Below are 18,783 nucleotides of genomic sequence, written 5' to 3' on the forward strand. Positions count from 1 at the left end.
TAACCCTGTTCACCAAGACTTGGACAAACGGAAAGAAGCCACCTAGTGTTTTTGTTTGCACTGGGGTCTAAACTCGAAACGTCATGGCTCTGAACTCTCGAGTTATAAACTTGACTTAGCAACACCATGTATGGACAAATGGGAATGGAGAACCTCATTCCCGTAACATCAAGCAGCTTAAAATAATCCCTAACAAGAGACTCGAGAGAAAAAAATAGCTATCTTAAAGACAGGCAAATTCAGATATAGAGTGAGTGGATTCAGAATGAGTGTGATCTTATCAAAATATGTATGCATTTAATATCTATTTTGCATAAACACTCATACTTCGAACCAAAATTATGAATTCATTTGAACCCACAGAACCCGCCCTAGATCCATGTCTGCTTAAAGATGATTATGAATCACTTAGGTGAATGATCTTACTGGATATCACTGGAAACAAATAATTGAAAAGATAGGTACAGATTTGTATATAGTGATAATAGTTGAAATAAGAAGGCTTAGGATGAGAAGGTTGACGTTACAGGTCAGGAGAAATGATCTCAAAATAAGAAAATTGATTTACAAACTTGGGGTCCATATGTGGAGTCTGAATCTGATGTTCTACATTGTTTATTAGCATCCTCCCTACCTGACAAGAAAAACGGAATTAAAAAGAAAACAAAACAGCAGTTATGGATAAGAATTCATTCTCAAATTTAGTCACAAGTACGAGCCCTGCGCCAAGAAACTAAGTCTAGTATATAAGTGCAGAAGGGGAGAGGGTCGTGCCCATCATCCTCAAGTTTTGAAGGTGCTCCAGACTGATTTCTCGGTCATCAAGAAAAAAAAAAGAAAAAGACTTTATTGAGTTTATTGACTATTCTTATCTTAAGAACTTAAAAGTTGCAATTTTATCGTTGCTCAGGGATCATTCAGGCATTTCTTCATATTACAAAGAAGCACCTAATCATATGCAGGAACATACATGAAAATAATATACTCATGCATATAAACTGGTAATATCCCCAAGAAAAGTGCTAGTACATATCAAATCAAAAATGTCAGCCAAACTTGATGCTATCAGGGTTGGAACAGTATGAGGAGAAAGAGTAAATACAAGCATATCACATTATTCAAATTCGGACTCGTGAAGTTGAGGTTTGTTTTGAAGAGAGTTGTATCTAAATTTGGACTCGTGAAACTTCATATGGATTTGACTTATTTTACCCTCGTCTTTTGTTGTATTTACTAATCCTTTTTTTCCAGAATGTTTTGTCATGCTTTCTATAGTATTTTGTCATGATTTTTTCACTATCGTTGTTTCTTTTTTCGACCTGCTTTAATATGCTTTTCCTTGAGCCAAGGGTCTATCGAAAACAACATATCTACCTCTTAAAGTAGGGGTAAGGTCTGCATACAATCTACGCTCCCCAGACCCCACTTGTGGAATTACACTGGGTATGTCATCGTTTTTTACATAAATTTTATACTTGTCATTACTTTGGCAACTCAAGCTTGTGAACTAAAGCCAAAAACTTTGACGGGCCACGTAGCCACGTAGTTGGTGTTCTGTAAATGTAAGGTTTGATTAATATAGATTTAATGTATTATTCACTTTGCTTGAATAATAGTCACTGGAATCAACAAAAGATTGTACCTTGGCCCAGCGAGCCGATACAGAAAAATCCTGACTTGGCATCAACTGCACCAGAAAGCCACTATGCTCAATTGGCGTACACCGTCAACCTTACTCGAGCTGTAACTTCTGGATGCAGCTTCAATTCAGCAATATATTCTCCGGTTTCTCGAATCTCAGGCAGAGTGACAATTTTCTTGTCCACGTCCCTACAAGTAGATTGTATGTGAATATACAGTGAAATAGGAACTCAATTAGTACATATGATTTCCATCAAGACTTTATATGACAATTTTTTTAATCCGGAATCCCCGTCACGTTTCTTCCTATTAAAAGAATTAGATAGCAGATTTTCAATCCTTTCTTCTCTTTCTTTTTTTGGGGGACAGAGGGATAGAAGCAAGCTACAGTGCGATCATAGATTCAGACATCACATTGCTTCAAAAAACAACAGTCTTTGCTCTAGCAATAGACGAAAAACAGAGTCAGTATAGTCCACTGTCCTAGACAACGAAGGTTAACGAGTAAAACCGCAGCACTGCATGAAAAATATCAGAAGACTATTGAGTCTGTTTCCCCAAATATTGGATGACTTAACAAACCAGAAGAATCAGAGAAAACATCGGTTTTCAACTTAATGCAAATTCATAGTACAGGATCAACCATATGAAGGACAATATACTTTAACAGTCTTCAATGAACTTAAACGTAGTGATTAGTTTGCATACTACTAATATCAACATGCTATGGCAGAAAAGATTGGAAAATAGTACCTCTGTATCTGCGCTTTTATAATATCAACAAGATCCTGGGCAGTGACACTGCAAGAGAGATGACGTCAAAAGATAGATCAAATATTCACCAAGTTGCTCATCACAATTTAGTATTTCACTGACCTTCCAAAGATTTGCTTTCCTTTCCCACCCTTACGCTTCACCTTGAAGGCTCCAACAGTTTCAAAAATTCGAGCAAGCTGTTGTGCCTCATCTTTCACCTGAAATCAATTAAACGTTTAACTAAACCCACATTCATTACGAAACAAATTATAGTGGTGTAGGCCGACTCTTTTAGACTTTTAGCAAGTTGAATTTTTCTCAATAGATTGGATTGATGAGAAATATCTAGCTACCCGTTGTTTTTCAGCCTCAATTTTCTCATCTTCCATCTTCATTTCCCTGAGAAGAAAAGTATGTAATGTTATAAAACAAAATTCATCCATGAAGTTACATACTACCACTCATCAACAACCAAGCAAAGTATTGTGTGTGGCATATTACACAGTTGAAGCAAAGAATCCTGACATCAATTATGAGGCCCGAAAATAAGATAATGGACAGAAAAACCAAAGTCTTGAGTTCAATAATAAGGTTAAGTCGATAATTTAAACTAGTCATAATACATAAACAGACACTCAAACTTAGCCTCAACTGGTGAAAAAACACTCCAGTTTTGAATATGCACATCTAGACACCTCCAAAATTTATGTACAACGTACGCATCGTGTGTCCACAAGACACAATGAAAACGAGTTGGGATATTTAGTTCCCAGTTGACATCAAATTGAGGTTAGATGTGCACTCTCAAAATTGGAGTGCTTACTTGCCAATGTAATATGCCTTTAACCTAGATGTGAATATTCAATTCTTAAAATCATCAACTAACAGGCTCCAAAAGGAACACTTAAAAATCCATCTAACACAAGTAGAGCCAATATTAGCAAACATTAAGGGGACGTTAGTAGCTAGTAAAGAAGCAACTAATTGATATGACGTTTGGAATCCAAAAGGGACACTTAAAAATCCATCTAACACAAGTAGAACCAATATTAGCAAACATTAAGGAGACGTTTGGTAGCTAGTAAAGAAGCAACTAATTGATACGACGTTTGGATTGTAATTCAGAAACCCCCATAATTAATACATATATAAGTTATAAGAGAATCGGTGTATTATCTTATGAAGGGTAGACTATGTAATAACTAATACTCGCATAACCAATAGTTGCATTACTAATACCTGCATTACTAATACATGAATGATTCTAACTAGCTACCAAACAACCCCTAACTCCACAAAATGTAGATAACAATGAAAGCAAATGGGCAAAAATTTAGTTCCAAGTAGAATTAACAAGTTAAATACTTGATAAGTGCAGGTGTCACAATTTGAGCTTTGCCTAATGGTAGCAAATAATTCCTAAAGAATCCAGCTTTAACATCCAAAAGCTCTCCCTTTTTCCCCAACTGTGTAATATCCTCTTTCAGTATTATCTGCTCCATCAAAACAAAATAAAACAAAACAAAAAAACCCAATTTAGCTAAAACCCAGAAATAGACAAAAAAAAATAAAGACTTTGACAAAAAAAAATTGAACCCATTGTCACATTTTTCAAGAATTAGCTCACCTTTCGTACTTTCTTGGTTTTTTTCTGAGACACAATTGTTAAAATTGAAGTTCTTTCTGATAATTTCACTGCTTCTGAAGTTGGGATTTTGGTTAAGCTGTAATTGTGGAGGCAAGAAGATGAACCCCATGACGCCATTTTCAATTTGCTCAGTTTTCTCTGTATTTTACAGTGTATAGCGTTATCTTATCTGTAATGGCGACCTGAAGAAGATAATGGTTTTCTTAATGGGCCCAAAGTATTATTGGGTCCATTCATGTTAGACCCAATGTTTGATAGTTTGGGCCATTTTTATAGGCCCATAAAGATATCTTTGGGCTTTTTCTAAAAATATACAGCCCAACATAATACTCCTCCTGTCTTAATTTATGTGATGTACTTTGACTGAATACGAATTTTAAAAAATATGAGAAAACATTTACTTTTTGCCAATAAATGAGATCCAACATAGGTAAATCTTGATAGTGTCGTTAAACACTTGTATAATAAGAAAATTTGTCATTTTTTTTAGAATTGACTAAAAAGAATAATATATGCACATCTAAATAATATATGCATTTATCTTGTATTAAGGTGCATTTATTTTGTATATATATATATATATATATATATATATATATACACACCCCTTGTAGTAAGCAGAACCATCTCAACAAGTTTGGGGGTCTAAAGCCAAACTTTATATAGGGGCCTTATTTTTTTAGGTGACATATATAAATTGAATAATTATAACATATTCAATGTAATTCTACAAATAAGATCTGGAGAGGTAGGATATAAGCGTACATTATGAAATAAGAATATTACAAATAATGTAAACTTTTAATGAAAAAAATATATCATAGAAAGTTAGAACGATAAAACCTGATTGAGAAAATTAAAAAGTTTATATAATGATATCGAAATAGTGTTGCGTTGAATTTGATAAGTTGATATAATGATATTAAAATAGTGTTGATTAGTTTTAGTGCTTGAAATTTGAAGAAGACAACAAAACAAATTTGATCTTTTTGTAAACACACAACACTAAGTTTTACATAATATAGAAGGTTTGACGGTTTGAGAGACTTTGGAACACTCAATAATGAGAGAATAAAAATATTGAAAGGGAATAAAAAAAGTAAATGTACGAATAATAATATTGGTTCATGATAATCGTCAAAATATAAATGGGATAACAAAATAGATAGCCACATAAGAAATGATGTTATAATTAATTAAAGACTATTTCATTTCTCAATTATTACAATGATTTTTATATTAAATGAGATAAAAATTTATTATATTTTGCATCCAATTTTTTTTAAGTTATCAATACATTAGATTTTTTTAACAATATATTACATATATATATCTTTAGGAGAAAGTGGCGGCCCAAAAAAATTGAGGCCCCAAATAATTGCTTTAGTGGCCTTATGATCGGGACGGCCTTGGTAGTAAGCTTGGATCGAGATGAGTGAGTGTTTCAAATGCCCTTTTTAATAATAGTATATATATCTTGTATCAAAATAACATTGGAGTTGTACGATCGGAAAAATTACCTTTGTTTAATTGTTTAATTAGTGCTCCTAATTTGATATTATCTTCCTGATTTTACCTATCTTGTTAAATTGTTTGACAAATTTTCTAGATGAACAAATCTAGCTTGTGTTGTTCATTTGTTCATCACAAATTCTATGAATGACCAAAACTTGATATTGTCTTGTTGGATTGTTACAAGTTTTTTCATGGATGGGAAATTTTTGCCTTATATACTTTATTTGTTCCATTTTATTTGGCAAAGTTAAAAGTAAATGGGTTCAATTGACAATTTAAGGTAAGTATAATAGTCTCTCAGGCTATTTCATCAAATAATAATAATAATAAGTGTACGTAATTGATATTTAACATTATTGTGACGTTCATGACATGGGATGGGTTAAATAGAAGGATTGATAGGGAGACTTCTAGGAAGCAAGTTTTTGAAGATGTAAATTATGGTGCATGTGATATTTTAGGCGAATCTCATACTGAAATAAGAGACAAATTAACGTAAAAACTTTATAAAATATAACACAAGTTCACATAACATATACGTGCTTTTGAAGTCTATAATGAAATAATCTAACTATAAAGTTGTGAGACTTATTAAGTCAGAATGGACTAAACCTATCATAAATTTGGATCATGACAATTATATTCTAAGTTGGACAATTGTATAAGATATGAAAAGTTTTATATCGACGTGCATGATAACGGTACTCATGTTTCATGTAGTTAGTGAATGCATTAAACATGCAATTCTCCCCTAATTATAGACTTAACTTTTTTAACATAAATAAATCATATAGAAAAGGATAAATTGGTTCATTAATTAAATTCCCGTTATGACTACTAGGATAAATTTAGGGAGTGTTTGGCACGATGAAAAATGTTCTTCATGAAAAATAGTTATTTAATATTTTTTTTTAATGATTAATAAGTAAGTAAGTAAGAAAGTATTATTTCAAGAGTATTTGTATGTAATATAGAAAAATGCAAGTGGAGAGGGGGGTCGAGGGTGACATGGTTGGGGTAGAAAAGGAGTACGGGTGGGGTGTCTAGGGGCATTCGGGTGGATAAGACATACTGAGCTTGAAATGTCATTTATGAAACTTTTTGAATTAAACATGAAAAACTTCAAAACTATGTTCTAAAAAAAAAAATCCACCTCCATACCAAAGACACAATTACATTTTTACCTTAAATTACTGCAAAAGACCATTTTCAAGATCTGAACTCATAACCTCTTGATTACACGACGATAACTCTTATAACTATTCATCGTAGATAGAATGATGGGGTAAAATACTTATCCATATCAATTATATGTGTCAAATCAATAAATACATGATATATACACACATATCTTTATTACTGAATCATAAATTGATAATTAATGTATATGATCACTTCATGAAATCACTTATAACCATAATAAGTTGTATAAATTTAACGTAAACAGTCGATACAAATAAATATTTACAGAATATTGTTATGGAATAAAATATTACTAAGATAAAAAGAAGAAAACGTCAGTAGTCCCTACCTAATAAAATGACATTTTGTGGTTAGATTCTCAATTCTCAAAAGATTGACTTAAATTTAACCAAATATATGACAGCTCCAAAAACTCCAATAAATTAATACAAATGTGGAAATGGTCAGTACATTATCTCTTAAAATAAATAAATTTAACCAAATATATTACAACAAATTCATGCGTGAAGCTAAGGTTGACACTACTAAACCAACAAAAATCTATCTATCTATCTATATCTATATCTCTATATATATATAACACCAAGCATATAATTGATGTTCAAACATGTTATAAAATTTACAATAATTTAAACCTAATATATAGAAGTCTGTATCTCTACCAACGTAGTTATGATGGGATAGTTGAGATCCCTCCACTCTTAACTAGCAGGTTTAAATCTGAAAATGAAAAAAAATTCGGTGAAAGCATTACCATCAGAAATAAATCCTTAATCGGACTTCAATACGAATAGACACCGTAAGTTATTTTATGTTAATATGTTTGATTATTAAATTTCTCTTTCACAAGAATTTTGTCTGAATGTAAGATTATGGTAGTATTTGAGGGAGGTTTTAAGTGGTACTTCTATGATTTGAATCTCAAAGTTGACTTACATTTGTATCACTATTTCTCTCTGACTTATTATTTTCTTAATTACCAAAACGTCACAAAAAACAACAACAACAATATTATTTTCTTCCCCTTCTTATATGATTAAATTCTTGAAGAAAAAAATGTGTGTATTTTTTTCAAGAAAAAAATTAAGGGTTTCTTGAAAATGATTCAAGGGACAAATAGTACTACTCAATATTTCCCTAATAGTACTAATAATCCACAAAACTTACCTTTATATTCATCAATTCATCATCATAATATTCAAGAAGATATGTTTTCTTCTTCTTCTTTTTTAGTCCATAATGCTCATCAACAAAATTCTTTTTTATTCAACTTATCTCTTCTCAAAGAGAAAGTTCATCAAGTTCAATCACTTGCCACCATGTTTATTTCTCCTACTAATCAAACTATAATCCATCAACCTCCTGAGTCAACGTCTATGGCTATCGCGAGTATTGGAACTTTGATCCAAGAAATCATTACGATTTCTTCTTCTCTCATGTTTTCTTGCCAAAAGATTGCACTTGACCCTAGTTCAGTCAGTCAGAATTCAAATAGATTTCGCGAACCATCTCAAATGATCAAGATTCAAGATGATGGTCTAGTTGATCATTTGCTTCAAGATTATAATTGGTATGAAGAGAATTACAATTCTTGTAACACTCATGAAGATAACAAAAATCATGTTACTAATAATAGCACTATTATAGCTAGTACTATTATTAGTCATGATGATGATCATAGTAAAGAATTTGGAAAAAGGGAATTATTATTGAGTACTTCAAAAGGGAAAGTTGTGAATGAAGATACTTATGATATTATTGAGTTGAATGCATCTGATTTATTGGCAAAGTATACACACTATTGTCAAATTTGTGGAAAAGGGTTTAAAAGGGATGCTAATTTGAGAATGCATATGAGGGCTCATGGAGATGAATATAAGTCTAGTGCTGCATTGAGTAATCCTTTGAAGAAAAACAATGATTCAACGAACGATGGATTAATGTCTAATTCCATTAGTAACAAGATTAAATATTCGTGTCCACAAGAAGGATGTAGGTGGAACAAGAAACACGCCAAGTTTCAACCATTGAAATCAATGGTGTGTGTTAAGAATCACTACAAGAGAAGTCATTGTCCTAAAATGTATGTGTGCAAGAGATGCAACAAGAAGAATTTTTCTGTGTTGTCTGATCTTAGAACTCATGAGAAACATTGTGGTGATTTGAAATGGCAATGTTCATGTGGTACTACTTTTTCAAGAAAAGATAAACTTATGGGGCATGTTTCTTTATTTGTTGGACACACTCCACTTATAAAACAAAGTGCAAGCTAGCTAGTACTACAACAACAACGACGACAACATATTCAGTACTGTATTCTCACACGTACTGGAAGGATAAAATGTACGCATGCCTTAATTGCTCCTACCTCATGGAGGTAAAGATGATTGTTTACAACTATCCCTGGCTCATATGAGCTAGCTAGCTAGTAGATTTTATAATTTACTTAGTTGGTTTATTTGTAAGGTAATGCACCTATTTTTTGTTGCAAAATGTTGATGTGCTTGTAATTTGATAAATCAATGTGAAAATTAGTTATCCTAGCTTGAAAGATATATTATGCCCTTGTGAAATATGATAAATAGTACTAACTAGTTATAGCATAGCTTTGTAACCTTATATAGTTTATTTTCAATGTCATTAAGATGGTGGTGAGATTTGAATTCAGATTAATATATATATCTCACCATATATATATATCTATCTCACCATATATATATATATATATATATATATATATATGTGACCACCTAATGATGAAAAAACTTAAACAAGATATAAAAATGACTCATATATTAACTTAATAATTAGTTGTGTTGTAAGTCACCTTTTTTTGGTTACAAAATGTGATGTACTTTGATGAATATATAAATCATCCTTGGCATGTATATGTTGTAATGCACCTTTTTTTTCCTCCAAAAATCTACTCTCGAAATCATTAATTCATTGCTTAATTGGCCATAGATAACACAATTTTTTGATAGTATACGTACATTCATAATCCATCATTAAATATATTTAGCGATGAATTTTATTATAAATTTAGCTAGAATTTGTTGATCGCTAATTTATATTTTTTTAGTGATACCTGTGCTTTTGGAGACATAACGAATGAGCAAAAGAACTATTCCCTCTACTCCAAGTAAATTGATATTTTAGCCTTTAAAAGTTTATCCTCTAGGGGTATTTTAGTGATAAATTCTATAGGAACGTGAAATGCTCAAATAGTATGAAATTCAATTTGCATTAAAGCCACATTTTCCCTTTCCCACCTAATTGCAAATATGGATTTCAATGATAACATATTTGGTGTAATTTCACACGTGGTGTTTGAGGAGAGTAGAGTTTACGTAGATACATTTTCCCGTTCCCATCCAATTGAAAATATAGATTTCAACAACATATTCAGTGTAATTCCACACGTAGTGTTTGAAGAAAACAGATCTTACTCCTACCTCGTGCAGAGATAGAGAAAATCTTTTCGATTGACCGTCGGCTTAAAATATGGATTTTACTAAATCCGAAATTCCAAATTTTTCTTACATCTCACAGAGCCTTAATCTACCGTTAATTCCTCCTTTCAATCAAACGGCAAATATCCACGATCCGCGCAAACTACATCCAACCAATAAAACACCTCCACGTGGATCCCATAGCTCAAAGGTAACAAAATCTTAACCGTCCGTTTTACATTCACATCAACGGCCCAAATTCACGATCTGCGTCACTCTAAACCAACCAATAAAAACTCACACCCCCAAAAAATCAAACTCTATATAAATCTCCGCCTTTTCTTCTTCTTCCCTCCATTCACAAACTCAAATTCCTCAATTCAAAACTCATTTTTACTCAAAACCCATTTTCAGATTCTGAATTTTAGTTCCAATGGCACCAAAAGCAGAGAAGAAGCCAGCAGAGAAGAAGCCAACAGAGGAGAAAAAGGCAGAAAAAACACCAAAAGCGGGGAAGAAATTACCAAAAGAAACGGGTTCTTCTGGTGCTGATAAGAAGAAGAAGAGATCAAAAAAGAGTGTTGAAACTTACAAGATCTATATCTTCAAAGTTCTGAAACAAGTTCACCCAGATATTGGGATATCAAGCAAAGCTATGGGGATTATGAACAGTTTTATTAATGATATATTTGAGAAGCTTGCTCAGGAGTCATCAAGATTGGCTAGGATTAATAAGAAGCCTACTATTACTTCAAGGGAAATTCAAACTGCTGTTAGGCTTGTTTTGCCTGGTGAGTTGGCTAAACATGCTGTTTCTGAAGGAACTAAGGCTGTTACTAAGTTTACTAGTTCTTAAATGATACGAGTGTTTGGAGTTGTTGGTTTTTTTTTTGTGGAATGTAAAGGGTAGTGCTTTTGTTTGGTTGGAAAAAATGGTAGATTTGTAGCATTTGGTACCTGAATGATTCTGTAATGAATATGAATGAATGGTTTTTTTAAACTTCATGTTATACTCTCTCCGTCCCTTTTTACCTAGTCAATTTTCCAAATTTCTTAAAGTTCTAGTTTGACTATAGATTTTGAAGTTGAAATTTTGAAAAAGAATCTTCAATACAGAGAGAAATTGAACAAAACTTTCTAGCATGTATTGCTACAAATATCTGTTAACTATACATGCATAGGAATAATACACTGTAATATTCTATTTTTATACAACTATAATTCTAATTTCTAGAGAGAAAAAGAGTGTATAGGTGCTAAAAGGGGAATACCCTATATGGCTTTTAGTCAATTTCAGCATGTATGTAATCAACAAAGGCGAAATTCTTCTGTAGTTCGTGTAGAATGTATGCCAATCCAGCACTTAGAATTGCTAACGAACCCAATATAATGCGTAGGTTGACATCTGCAGGAATGCCTGCAGTTGCACAGCACAACACTACTGCGCCAATTAGAAACTTCTGCAGTTTCTCGAATGTGTAGTAAGCATTTTTGCAAGATGAACACTTAAGTGTATGTTGCTCGAATCTGTCCATCATCTGTAAAGTTATGAAGTATTAGAATCAGGAAGAAAAAGTTGGTCAAAACATTCAATTGTTTGAAATTTTGAATGATTTTGGTTAAGCCATAGCCAACTTATTTGGGATTGAGGCATAGTAGTAGTTGTTGTTTGCTTTTGGTGCCATGAGAATTTGTCTTTAGTCACTAATCACAATGGATCGGAGGAAGAGTAGCGATAGGAGTCCAAGAATCAGTACCTGGCGTTTGGATAAGATGGTAGATGGCAGTGGTTGGTTGTCTGTGCTACCAAACCATTCAGGTTGACTATTGCCATGCCGTCTAAGCCAATTTCGGAATGCCAAGACGAAACGATCAGCTTGAGTGGGTGTAAATGTGAGTTTTGTATACTCCTTGTTGACATCAGTACCATCCTTTGACTTTGAAAGAAAGATCTTTTCTTGACCTTGAAGAACAATCATATCTCCATCATACACCTTATTTGAAGTCCAGTGTTCTTGCCATCTTGGAAAAACCTATTGCAGCACATCATAAAAATTCCCGGTCAATATGATAAATTATTACCATTGAACTCTGAAAACATCATCATACTTCTAACACCCAAAATAATAGTAAAATTGATAATGCTACAGCGATAAATCTACTTTGAAGTCACAAAAAGAGATGAATATTAGGTTTTTGCAGAAAACTAGAGGCAGACGCAGTAAGTAGTTCACCATCTCTACTTTTATGTGACCTTGATCTCACAACAAGTACGGTTGCAAGATACCCAAAGAAAGCGTAGATCTTTCTGATCCAAGATATACAGTTTTCCCACCATAAATATGAGCTTCTATCCAATTCATTTGCAGTTTCTCTTGGATAAAAGTATCAGCAATCAAGTCGACATACAACTTCTCTAGTGTACAGGACATACATATATGAACACCTTTTTTCTTTTGTTCCCAAAGACCTCTTCCCATTTGTGTGCATAAAGTTAAATTTAAGGAAAAGCTGTACACCCCATGACAAAAGCTGATCTTTAGATAAACATCTATAGTAGTAGTATTTTCATTCAACCTCCATTTTGATTTCAGAAGGGTGTGCAATACAAGTAGAGGAGAGATGGTCTACGGATGAAAGCCCGGTGTAATGCATGTAGTACCAGAATTTTGATTTATGGCCTCAGATATTTAATAAACAATCACCAGACAAAGTGTCACTGAAGTACCCAATGGTGTGGCCTAGTGCTCAATGATATGGGTTGAGAACTACGAGGTTTGAGGTTCAAATCTCAACAGAGACAAAACATAAGGTGATACTTATTGCTAGTGGGAGGCGGCAGGTATCCTGTGGAATTAGTCGAGGTACGCGCAAGCTAGCCCAGACACCACACATATATATAAGCTAAGAGACGCTAGGAAAATATAGCACACACATAGATGAGTAGATTTTTCTGAGATAATTGTCACATTATTACCTGCCACCAAGCAGGCCCGGGCACTGTAAATTGGAAGAAGTTTCGAGCACTACAAACAATTGACCGGGTCTTTCCTGGTGCCATGGGTACATTAAATGAACAAATCCATATCACCCACTTCTGATCACCCACGATTGGAAGCTTTGTGTCAATCTCTATTCTGGAAATAATTCCAACAAGATCTTAGTCATACAGGTGTGCGAATACTTGCAGAATGAATGGAGCTAACGTTTACATAGAACAAGTAATTCATACAAAGATATAAAGACATGTACACCAAACACCAAGGACATATTGAACTGCCTACAAAGCCTCGGACAAACAGGATCATGCACCAGGTTTGGAAAGCTATCAACCCATGTTTATATATATGAAAATCCTTTACACTAAATGATTAAAACATCAATAGCATTTATTAACCTTACAGAACCTAAAGTCTTAAACAGGATATAATGCCCACGACCATAGATACATAATGCTACTAATGTCTCATTTTGTTGGGAGATAACAGACTTTGTGAAGTAGGAGAAAGGGAAAAGTGAGGCAAGCATATATAGCTAAAGATGATTAAACACTATTGATTAATACATGATTGCTTTCCTTGAAAGTCAAGAAGGATGATCTACTTTAGGATGATAACTTACTTATTCATTGAGTAACAAGGTGCGATAAATTTTGCAGTAATTTTTGGTTTATCATTGTTGGCACCAGCAAAACCCCAAGGTCCAGACACCTCCATCTTGAATGGCAAGGGCTTCGCTCTGTCTCGCCTTCCAGTAACCTGTAAAATATCAATAAGTAAGCCAAAAGACTTGCACTGCTGGACACTAGGCAAGCTGCAGCAGTATCACTCATAGTAAATGCACATCTATTTGTACACTGTATTCTATTGTCTTAGTACATACGTGAACAACTCAGGTATTTAATTCTACATCTGCATTAAGCTTTTTGAGAAACAAACTAGTACCTGAAGCCCTCGGGTAACATTTAAAGTCATTTAGCCACAGAAAAGACGAAAGTTCTACTTCAGAGCTTCTGAAATTATATTTACAACTACACACAACATCTTCTGCTTAGGTATTTTTAAGGACTGTCTAGCATGCATTATATCTACTGCATTTAATATGCATACAATGATTTTGAAACTTGAAATCTCATTAATGTCGTCTAATTCTGCAACTGTACTGAAGCTGAATAGGAAACAACATCCAAGTCATAGCATGCTGTTCAGTATCCAGACTCCAGAGAGCCCTAATCCTGTCAGCTTCATCTTTTAAGATGGTAAGATCGAAAAACTATCCGTTAATTGATAAAAGTAGCACTGAAGTCATAAACTGATACTTAAGATTCCAGTGGCACATACTTCCATCTATTGCTCTGAAGTATGGCTTTACCTAATAATTGCACAGAAAGGTTTAGAAAATTAGTATAAAGTAATGAGCAACACCGTCATACCGTTTCAGATAAAGAGAAAATCTTCCGAGGAATGACCTTAAATGCATCATATATGTTTCGGCCAAGCAAAATGAGGTTCTTCTCTTAGAAGCTCAAAAAGATCACATTCTTCACATCTTAAAACAGGTTGAGCTCAAGTTAATATGGAACTCAAAAACCAAACAACCCCTAGCTCATGAGAACTCAGAACTAACCCCGAAATCTATTCATTTTTAGCGTGAATGGATAGATCTTAAACTAGAAATCTCTGTGTGAGCATATATGTAAAATATAAGTTTTTTAGTTGTTCATATAAGTATATGAGTAAGAATAAATGTAAAATTCAAACAATCTTAGTTTCTGGATAACTCCTCATTGGTTTTAAAAGAATAGTGGAATGGATAGAAGATTCATATTGCAGGCAACAACTAGCTTGAGATACATAATCTTTGTTCATTTAATGTAAGTTTCTAATAATATAAATTAAAAGAGAGGATAATAGCTTGGAAGAAGGAAGTAGAGCATAGTAAAGGACAATCTCAAACTTTGATCTGTGCTTGAAAAGTAGTCAAGCTGAGTTCGAGTAGCTAATACTTGGCTTAGACAACTCGATAATGCATTAGGGAAGAAGTAGATAAAACTCTGGGTTCCAAAGTGGATTTTTAAATTAGAAGCCAAAAGGGAACAAATATGTTGCATAAAGTACCTTGTGATGTGCAAAATCAATGTGAGAAGGATCAGAGACATTCTCCATGAGAGTGTCATAGCCATAAAACAAATCACGCTGAATTGTCACTGTTGCAAACTCAGGCTTATCAAAATCTTCAGGCAACCTAGAAAAATCCCATTAAACAACTAATGAGATTATCTTAAATCCACTAAAAGTATAGTCAAGGTTACGAATTATAATATAAACCAACTCAGCTTCATTATCTTGATCAATGCGTTCTCCTTTTTTTTCTTTTGGGGAAGGGGAGGGGAATGGGATTCGATCCTTCAACCACACATGAAGGGCCTCAACTAACTGAGCTACCCTCTGAGCTCACCAAATCAGTATCATTATCGAACAATAGCTTAATAAAATAAGAAGAATATTTTAAACAAATCACTATAGTAAAGATAACCGATTAGGATAAATATAAACTAAGTCACTACAGTAAAGATAACTGATTAGTGTAAATATAAATTAAGTCACTATAGTAAAGATAATTGATTAGTATACTATAAACTAAGTTGCTATAGTAAAGAAAACCGATTAGTATTAATATAAACTAAGTCACTATAGTAAAGATAACGGTACGAGCCGTGGAAGCAACCACTAATGCTTGGTAGGTTGTCTACATCACACCCCTTAGGGTGCGGTCCTTCCCCAAGCCCTGCATAAATACATGATGCTTTGTGCACTGGGCTTCCCCCTTTTTACTATAGTAAGGATAACCGATTAGTATAAACATAAAGTAAGTCACTATACTAACAATAACCGATTAGTATAAACATAAACTAAGTCACTATACTAACAATACCCGATTAGTATAAACATAAACTAAGTCACTATACTAAAGATAACCGATTAGCATTATATAAACTAAGTCACTATAGTAAAGATAACTGATTAGTATAATATAAACCAAGTCACTATAGTAAAGATAACATAACCAATTATTATAATAAAAACTAAGTCACTATAGTAAAGATAACAGATTAGTATAATATAGATTAATCACTATAGTTAAGATAATCGATTAGTATAATATAAACTAACTTCACATGATTACTAAACAATTAGAGTATTAGTTTAACAAGCAAATCAAGAATCAACAGAAACTTACATAGGTGGCTTTGTTGCATGAGCTCTCTCCCAACCATTCTCATCAGGCCAAACAAAGAGTAATCCTTGAGAAACCATTGTAGGAAATCTAGTAGCACATGCCCTTGGAGACTGAAAAGCTTTAGCTTCAGGTCCTTCAGATGCAGCTTGAGGAATCCTTGTACAAGAACCACATCCATTAAATGACCATCCATGATATGAGCACTGCAAATCCCCATTTTCATCTAATCTCCCTTCCTACAAACAAAAACAAAAACAAAAACACCCATATATCAAAACCCTGTCTTTAAATATCTTGGTTTTTTCGAGTTTCAGAACTACACTTTAGGGTGTATGAGCTCCCAACTTAAAAACTATGACCAATTATTTATCAAAACACTCTTTAACTATCCATTGTGGGTAGCAAAAGTGTGAACAATTGATAATATTTTGATAAATAGTTTGTGATAAAAAAAACTCACACCTGATAGTTTAGTCAGATATGAAACTTGATCTCAGTTTTCCGAGTTTCATACTATTAAACTATTACAATTATTTATCAAAAACGCACCTTTTAACTGTTAATTGATAGTTGTATTTTGATAAATAGTTGACGATTGTAACAGTAAACTCGCACATCTGATAGTTCTAGTTTAGGTATCAAACTTAAAAAATCTGAGATTTTTACCGATACTCTTATTTTAAAGCAAAATTGAGAAATGGGTGGATTGGATATTTACAGATAAAGGAGCAAGACGATGAGGACATTTGTCATCTAAAGCAATCCATTGAGATCCAGATTTATCAAACCAGATAACTATATCTCGATTAAGTAGCTGAAATGGTGTGGGTAAACTTGGGTCAAGATCTTCAATTAATGAAACTGGGTACCAATGATCTCTCCAAGAGAATTTTGATGATAAATCTTGTGAATCTACTTCAATATCACTAGATTCTGAATCTGGGTTTTGTTGTTGTTCTTCTTCTTCTTCTTCAAAAGATGTTGTTGTTGTTGGGGGTGCAGCTACTCTTAGAGGAGATGAAATTGACCTATTTTTTCTTCTTCTAATTTGAAGAAAATTGTGGGTTTTAGAAGGTAGAGAAGAATGGAAGGAAGATGAAATTGAAAGAATTTGAGGAGTTGATGGTGGACACAGTACTAACAGAGAAGAAACCATTATGAAAATTGAGCTAACCAATTTATTTTTTTTGAGTATATATATATATATTAAATCTAAATTTTGACGCAACAGATAAAATTGTTATCACGTAAAAATCACAACTTCAAAATAGAGGTGGAGCAACCTTGAGTGAGTTCAAAGGTAGTTATACTATCTCTTCCGATTTTAAATATCCTTAATAAAAATTTTGACTTTATTACTGCGAGAGATAGAAAATAACCAATTACAAAAATACTTGATATAAACTGCCCAATATGTATATTCGAGATTTCAATCAAGTGAAGAAGAAGAAAGGAGAAGGATTTGCGTGCAAGATATGAACAATGTGTTAGAATTGAATTTGGTGACTTTTCTGGAAGTATGTTTGTGAATAGGGGCCAAAAAATGAAAGATGTGGTGGGCCTATTGGAAGAAGAAGAAAAAAAAAGAGTAAAAAGTGTGAAAACCGTTAAAAAATATATGTTTTTATTAGATATTTTCGATACAAAATTTCAAAGAAACTTCTACTTCCTCTGTCTTTGATCTTCTAATTTGTGTAATACTAGTTTAAAAAGTACGTGTATTGCACGTATATTGCATCAATAATAATAGGATAAATAAATTGCTCAAAAAATATAGTTACTTACTAATTTAATAATTTATGAAAAGGTATTAAATTTAATGAGTGTGTGTATGTACGTTAATTTAAACATTCTTTATATTAATTATGTTCTTCCAAACTCTCAACACACCTCTCATATTCACTTTCAACCCTGAATTCATCCCTATTGCCCTCATCCCCACCATCTAGCATCTCTACCTCCAAATTTCTCTTCAATAGTAATTATCTAAATTTGCTAGAACTTAGTCCAATTATTTTCTGAAAAATATTCTTCAAGAGATAGGCAAAGTCCCCTAAAATATGAGTGTATTAGTGTAAATTCGATTATAGTTTAGGAATCATTTTAGCCATTTACAAAGAAAGGCGTTAAATCTCATGTTTCATTGTCGAATTCAAAGAAAAAATTATATTTTATTTAAAGTCAAAATTGCTATTTTTCAATAATTTGTTTTTTTAATTCATTTTATAGTGATTGATGTCTTGACGTGATGCACACGTGCAATACACTCGGAACCATAAGATGACAACTTTTCAAGGTGAAACTTCGAAACACAAATAAGAGCAACAT

The 18,783-nt window shown here is 33.0% G+C and overlaps 4 protein-coding genes across 5 annotated transcripts; 2 read left to right on the plus strand and 2 right to left on the minus strand.

Moving 5' to 3' along the window:
* Positions 1-449: 449 nt before the first annotated feature.
* Positions 450-4,219, minus strand: LOC129903889 (50S ribosomal protein L9, chloroplastic). Of its 2 annotated transcripts, none has more exons than XM_055979408.1 (7): positions 4,025-4,219; positions 3,763-3,890; positions 2,751-2,796; positions 2,518-2,615; positions 2,395-2,442; positions 1,643-1,830; positions 450-630 (listed from the first exon to the last, which is right to left on the minus strand). In XM_055979408.1, the coding sequence occupies exons 1-6, from the start codon at positions 4,160-4,162 to the stop codon at positions 1,710-1,712; spliced, it is 579 nt and encodes a 192-aa protein (XP_055835383.1). In that variant the 5' UTR covers positions 4,163-4,219; the 3' UTR covers positions 450-630; positions 1,643-1,709. The 2 variants fall into 2 exon arrangements, with proteins under 2 accessions (XP_055835383.1, XP_055835382.1); XM_055979407.1 differs by having other exon boundaries at positions 450-634.
* Positions 4,220-7,863: 3,644 nt separating this feature from the next.
* LOC129903890 (protein SENSITIVE TO PROTON RHIZOTOXICITY 2) lies at positions 7,864-9,320 on the plus strand. The gene has a single exon (XM_055979409.1). The coding sequence runs from the start codon at positions 7,864-7,866 to the stop codon at positions 9,034-9,036; it is 1,173 nt and encodes a 390-aa protein (XP_055835384.1). The 3' UTR covers positions 9,037-9,320.
* Positions 9,321-10,551: 1,231 nt separating this feature from the next.
* Positions 10,552-11,225, plus strand: LOC129903892 (histone H2B.2). The gene has a single exon (XM_055979411.1). It carries the CDS (start codon positions 10,649-10,651, stop codon positions 11,069-11,071), a length of 423 nt encoding a protein of 140 aa, XP_055835386.1. The 5' UTR covers positions 10,552-10,648; the 3' UTR covers positions 11,072-11,225.
* A 113-nt stretch (positions 11,226-11,338) lies between these two features.
* LOC129903891 (pheophorbide a oxygenase, chloroplastic) lies at positions 11,339-17,658 on the minus strand. The gene is made up of 7 exons (XM_055979410.1): positions 17,174-17,658; positions 16,456-16,691; positions 15,333-15,459; positions 13,837-13,973; positions 13,193-13,352; positions 11,973-12,248; positions 11,339-11,753 (listed from the first exon to the last, which is right to left on the minus strand). The coding sequence occupies exons 1-7, from the start codon at positions 17,609-17,611 to the stop codon at positions 11,499-11,501; spliced, it is 1,629 nt and encodes a 542-aa protein (XP_055835385.1). The 5' UTR covers positions 17,612-17,658; the 3' UTR covers positions 11,339-11,498.
* Between the last annotated feature and the right edge of the window lie 1,125 nt (positions 17,659-18,783).

This window comes from Solanum dulcamara, chromosome 9, assembly GCF_947179165.1.
Source record: "Solanum dulcamara chromosome 9, daSolDulc1.2, whole genome shotgun sequence".
Taxonomy (NCBI): domain Eukaryota; kingdom Viridiplantae; phylum Streptophyta; class Magnoliopsida; order Solanales; family Solanaceae; genus Solanum; species Solanum dulcamara.

Coding starts and splice junctions, on each gene's coding strand:
- LOC129903891 (XM_055979410.1), bottom strand. CDS start 17,611: ATGGTTTCTTCTCTGTTAGTACTGTGTCCACCATCAACTCCTCAAATT. Junction 13,353..13,836: donor CCTTGTTACTCAATGAATAA/GTAAGTTATCAT, acceptor AATTATTTCCAG/AATAGAGATTGACACAAAGC. Junction 11,754..11,972: donor CCATCTTATCCAAACGCCAG/GTACTGATTCTT, acceptor ATAACTTTACAG/ATGATGGACAGATTCGAGCA.
- LOC129903892 (XM_055979411.1), top strand. CDS start 10,649: ATGGCACCAAAAGCAGAGAAGAAGCCAGCAGAGAAGAAGCCAACAGAG.
- LOC129903890 (XM_055979409.1), top strand. CDS start 7,864: ATGATTCAAGGGACAAATAGTACTACTCAATATTTCCCTAATAGTACT.
- LOC129903889 (XM_055979408.1), bottom strand. CDS start 4,162: ATGGCGTCATGGGGTTCATCTTCTTGCCTCCACAATTACAGCTTAACC. Junction 3,891..4,024: donor AAACCAAGAAAGTACGAAAG/GTGAGCTAATTC, acceptor TTGATGGAGCAG/ATAATACTGAAAGAGGATAT. Junction 2,797..3,762: donor GTGACACCTGCACTTATCAA/GTATTTAACTTG, acceptor TTTTCTTCTCAG/GGAAATGAAGATGGAAGATG.